This window comes from Nansenia antarctica (genome assembly GCF_963989245.1).
Source record: "Nansenia antarctica genome assembly, chromosome: 4".
Classification (NCBI taxonomy): domain Eukaryota; kingdom Metazoa; phylum Chordata; class Actinopteri; order Argentiniformes; family Microstomatidae; genus Nansenia; species Nansenia antarctica.
In genome coordinates this window covers 72,602,178-72,608,050 of record NC_137689.1, presented here as the reverse complement: position 1 = coordinate 72,608,050, position 5,873 = coordinate 72,602,178, and the positions used below count along the sequence as shown (strand labels likewise).

The window sequence follows — 5,873 nt, the reverse complement described above, 5'->3', positions numbered from 1 at the left end:
ACTTCATCATGAACGAATGAGTGAATGAATGAATGAATGAACAAATTATCGAATGAACGAAGCTCCTTTGACAATATCAGGACAAATATAAAGTCGATCTACAGACAAAACATCAAACATCATCAAGGAGGATGAAAAACAAAAAAAACTCAACAACATACTTCATTAATGTCCATCATCATCATCATCATCACTCTGTTCTTCCTCCTCCCTCTCCTACAGACCGGCGACGGCGTGAACGACGCGCCCGCCCTGAAGAAGGCGGAGATCGGCATCGCCATGGGCTCCGGGACCGCCGTGGCCAAGTCGGCCTCGGAGATGGTGCTCGCCGACGACAACTTCAGCACCATCGTGGCGGCGGTGGAGGAGGGCCGGGCCATCTACAACAACATGAAGCAGTTCATACGCTACCTCATCTCCTCCAACGTGGGGGAGGTCGTCTGGTGAGGAGGGACACACACACACACACACACAGAGACACACGCACACACACACACACACGGTAACACAGAAACATACACACACACAAAACATACACATACACACACACACAGTAACACAGAAACATACACACACACACACAGTAACACAGAAACATACACACACACACACACACAGAGAGACACGCACAGACAGACACACTAACACAGAAACATCCACATACCACACACACTCACACGCACACCTCATCTCCTCCAACGTAGGGGAGGTCGTCTAGTCAGGACACCCCCCCCCCCCACACACACACACTTGTGACCTCCCCTCCCCCTCCTCCCTGCTGTGCTAACACACCCCCCCGTGTTGTTCTGTTCCCGTGGCGACAGCATCTTCCTGACGGCGGCGCTGGGCTTCCCCGAGGCTCTGATCCCGGTCCAGCTGCTCTGGGTCAACCTGGTGACGGACGGGCTCCCGGCCACGGCCCTGGGCTTCAACCCCCCCGACCTGGACATCATGAACAAGCCCCCCCGCAACGCCCGCGAGCCCCTCATCTCCGGCTGGCTGTTCTTCAGATACCTCATCATCGGATGTAAGAGATGGTCGTATACACACACACACACACACAGAGAGACACACACACACTCACATGCATACAGACATACACACACATGCATACAGACATACACACACACACACACACAGAGAGACACACACACACACTCACATGCATACAGACATACACACATAACACATACACACATAACACATACATACACACACACACACACACACAACACACATAAATATGGCTGCTATATGATTTATGTACTGTGTGTTGGAGTTGGAATGTGTGGGGTGGTGGTGTGTGTGTGTGTGTGTGTGTGTGTGTGTGTGTGTGTTGTACAACGCAGTGGGCTGTGGGGATGTACGATGGTCATAAACATCTAGACTAAATATGGCTGTCATATGGCTATAATCATGATTTATATACTGTGTATTGGAACGTGTGTGTGTGTGTGTGTGTGTGTGTGTGTGTGTATACACTACACTACAGTGGGCTGGCTCTTCTGCAGATAGCTCATCAACGGATGTACGATGGTCATAAACATCTAGACTAAATATGGCTTTTATATATGGCTGTAATTATGAGTTATATACTGTGTGTTGGAGTTGGAATGTGTGTGCGCGGGTGGGGGGTGAGTGTGTGTGTGTGTGTGTGTGTGTGTGTGTCATATAGGTGTGTGTGTGTGTGTGGTGTCTGACCCTCTGCTGCCCCCTGCAGGTTATGTGGGCGCGGCCACGGTGGGAGCTGCTGCCTGGTGGTTCGTTGCTGCTGTTGACGGACCCAGGGTCACCTTCTACCAACTGGTACACACACACACACACACACACACACACACACACACACACACCTATATGAGACGCACACACACACACCTATATGACACACACACACGCACACACACACCTATACGACACACACACACACACACACGCATACACTCAAACGAACACACCACACAAACCCCCACAACACACCTACAACACACTCAAACATACATACACACACACACACACACACACAAAACACCTACAACACACACATACACCCCCCTACACACACACACGCACAAACTCTCCCCCCCCCCCCCCTCCCCCACAAACACACACACTCAACCCCCCCCCCCCCACACACAGAGCCCCACACACACGCAAACCCCCCCCCCCCCCCACACATACACACACACACACTCTCTCTCTGACTGTCTCCCCCCCACCCTCCCCCTGCAGAGCCACTTCCTGCAGTGCAGCCCAGAGAACCCAGACTTCCAGGGGCTGGACTGCCATGTGTTCGAGTCCCCCTACCCCATGACCATGGCCCTGTCTGTGCTCGTTACCATAGAGATGTGCAACGCCCTCAACAGGTCAGTCTGCGCCACTGCACTCAAAGGGGAGGTTTACCTCCAACGATTTAAAGGGGAAGTTTAGCCAAAGATCCATGTTCATGTGTGTTTCTGGTCAATTCATAGTGTATACTGTCTCCAACTGTCATCATTTCGCCTCTCAGGCCATTCAAAGTGAGATATCTTGACACAGGGATCGTTTTAAAATGTGTTTTTTGGGGGGAATGTGTCCTACTAGATTAACAGGGTCGAATTCCGTTGTGTGGTATTTTACCTAGCAACAACACTTTGATTGGCTACAAAATGAAGCGTCATAATGTATGCGTTTTTTGGTGAATAAAGTAATCTAGAATGTTGGGTGACTTTATTCACCCTTGGCACTAAAGAAGTTAACATGTCCATCTTTCCCTCCTTCCATTCCTCTCTCGCTCCCTCCCTCCTTCAATCCCTCCCTCCCCCTCTCCCTCTCTCCCCCCAGTGTGTCAGAGAACCAGTCTCTGCTGCGTATGCCCCCCTGGGAGAACGTGTGGCTGCTGGGGGCCATCTGCCTCTCCATGTCCCTCCACTTCCTCATCCTCTACGTGGAGCCCCTCCCGGTGAGAACACGGCCAATCACAGCAGGGCTTATACAACACTGACCAACCACATCAGGACTTATACAACACTGACCAATCACATCAGGACTTATACAACACTGACCAACCACATCAGGACTTATACAACACTGACCAATCACATCAGGGCTTATACAACACTGGCCAATCACAGCTGGGGTTATACACCCACACTGACCAATCACAGCTGGGGTTATACAACACTGACCAACCACATCAGGTAGATGAGCAGAGTGACCAGGCAGGGGGTTTGGGGGGGGGCTGACCATCGCTTGCAAGTAGGGAGAAGGGCTGTTCCCCTTTAGCAAAACCTGGTAGGCCACAAGACTCATGTTGTCCTCTCCTCTCTCTCCTCTCTCCTCTCTCTCTCTCTCTCTCTCTCTCTCTCTCAGATCATCTTCCAGATCACGCCCCTGAACCTGACCCAGTGGCTGATGGTGCTGAAGATGTCCCTGCCTGTCATCCTCCTGGACGAGGTGCTCAAGTTCGCGGCCCGCCACTACCTGGAGTCCGGTAAAGAGCTGGAGGAGAAGCCCAGCGCCACAGGCTGCTCCCTGGCTGCATGCATGGAGGGCATCTCCTGGCCCTTCGTTGCTCTCTGCCTCCCCCTGGTGGCCTGGATCTACAGCACCGACACTAACATGGCCGACATGTTCTGGTCTTCTTGACTGACTTGAGCACCACACCCCCCACCCCCACCACCACGCCCACCCCCCACCCCTCCTGCTCCACCCCCACCACCTGCCCCTACCACCCTCCACCACCCTTCTCCTCCTCCCCCTCCTCCTCCCGTGTGTGCATAGCTAGTGTGTTTGCGTGCGTGTGTGTGTGTGTGTGCGTGCGTGCGTGTGTTTGTGTGTAGAGGTAGAGTGTGCGCTTGTGTGTGGCTACCGAGCGTGCACGTGAAGGACCAAGTTAACGAACACACACAAACCTAACAAATAATATAAGAAGTGTAACAATCGAAAGAGTCTTTTTTTTGAAAAAAGTCCTTTTTGGAAAATATTGTGAGTGGGTGAGGCTTTTGTGTGCAGGTGTCAGTTGACCATCACTCCCATAGCTGTGGACTTTTTGCTGGTTTAAAAAAAAAACGGAAAATACTGTTCAGATTTTCTTCTTTTTGTTATTGTCGATATTGCCTTTTAAATTTGTATTTTTTTAATGATTTGGGATTACCATTTGTCTCATTTCACTACAGTACAAATAATTGATTCCTGGGTTTCTTGCGCGACCCTTTTCCTACGAGTATTCAAATTCGATATTTAAAAAAGAAAAAAAAACTGTTCATTGACGACCTGTACAGAGATTTAACACTATTTTATGCAACTGTTATTTTTGTTTTGGTTCATCACTTTGTAAATTGTCGGAAGGGATTGCAGAGGGAGTGTCTGGGAGAGAGAGAGAGAGAAGGAGTAAGAGAGGGAGAAGGAGAGAGAGAGGTAGAGAGAGCGAGAAGGAGAGAGAGAAAGGGGGAAGGAGTAAGAGAGGGAGAAGGAGAGAGAGAGAGAGAGAGAGAGAAAGATGGAGGAGAGAGAGAGATAGGGTTATTTTCTAATGTTTACCATAGTGTCTTCAGTATGAAACTTGGAACTCTTTCAGAGCTAATGGCCAGGCCTGGGGTGGCGGAGGAGGGAGGCAGGGAGGGAGGGAGGGAGGGGTTTGGGAGTGAATTTCTGAATGCGTCGTTGAAAACAAAACAAAACAAAAGTATCCTCAAATGAATTCTGCATGTTCTGTGACCCCCAGCATGAACTGATTGTGGTTTTTCATTTCTGATTGAATTGTGTGTCTCTCCCCTCCCCCCCCCCCCTCCCTCCCACAACTATGTAAAAAATTACCTTCATGGATGTTTTTTCTTTTTTTTTTCTTTTTACTGAAGTCTTTGAAAATTGAAAAGCCAGTTTTTCTGCACTAGGCAGAGCACAGCTACCTCAATACGATCAATTATTGCTCATCTCTAGATGCTCAACACCTACATGGCTTTCTACGGTCCGTTATTCAAGTTATTACATGTAGGTACGCTCGAGGTGTGCCCCCCTATTTGCTTGTGCAGAAAAAAATATGAAATAATATTTAGAAGAAAAAAAAGGAAAAACGTAATTGTCCTCCCATCAGTAACTTTGTTTTAAGGATATTTCATTTTTTTGTTGTATTTTATAATTGACTTGACTTTCATTAACTTTATTTGTGTTATTTGTGCGGTAAGATTGGGTGGGGATGGGGCGGGGGGGGGATTCAGGATGTAAATGTTGCCGTCTCTTATTGGGCATGGGTTTGATTCAAAGGAGAGAGAGAAAGGTAAAAAATAAAAACAAATAAAACTCAGAACGACTACTCCGAACGCGAACTTGCAACCACAAATAGACCCCCAAATGTTTTTGTTTTGTTTTTCTACTTTAAAAAGGAAAAAATACACTCATGAACCATTTGATTTAAAAGTGTTGTTGTCTTTCATTCACCACCATGTCTAAGATCAATGTGGTGACCGCATCATTTCAGGACACAGTTTCAGGATAACAGTGGGTTTTGTATTGTGCACATACTTGAATATAGATAATGTACAGAATTTCCCAGAATGCTCCATGCCTTTTTTGGCACGACACTGCTGTCACGGCCGTGTTTATACAGAACTCAGATGTAGGGTATTTTTGCCTCCTCTAGGGGGCGTACATGTACAGTATAGTGAAGTCTGTACGTTTGTATGATGTCTCGGACACCCGGTGGTACAGCAAACGTGTAGAATAGGAGTCCATCGCATCATCACACCTGGTTTGACTAAAACAACAGACCACCCTTGTTGTGTGGAAACACACACCGCTGTGAAGCATGTCTTTTAGGTAGAAGTCTTGGTTTGGTTGCACTGTGTGTGTCTGTGTGTGAGTCACTGTGTTCTCTTCTTAACAAACTGCTTTTCTCC

At 48.3% G+C, this 5,873-nt stretch overlaps 1 protein-coding gene across 1 annotated transcript in view; it reads left to right on the top strand.

Moving 5' to 3' along the window:
• atp2a2b (ATPase sarcoplasmic/endoplasmic reticulum Ca2+ transporting 2b) overlaps positions 1–5,068 on the top strand; it is a 46,260-nt gene extending 41,192 nt beyond the window's left edge. The window contains exons 16-21 of the mRNA XM_080527899.1: positions 223–443; positions 825–1,027; positions 1,721–1,806; positions 2,230–2,363; positions 2,821–2,938; positions 3,349–5,068. Of these exons, the coding sequence (XP_080384025.1) occupies positions 223–443; positions 825–1,027; positions 1,721–1,806; positions 2,230–2,363; positions 2,821–2,938; positions 3,349–3,624 (1,038 nt within the window). The 3' untranslated portion in view covers positions 3,625–5,068. The remainder of the gene's footprint in view (positions 1–222; positions 444–824; positions 1,028–1,720; positions 1,807–2,229; positions 2,364–2,820; positions 2,939–3,348) is intronic.
• The last annotated feature ends 805 nt before the right edge of the window (positions 5,069–5,873 follow it).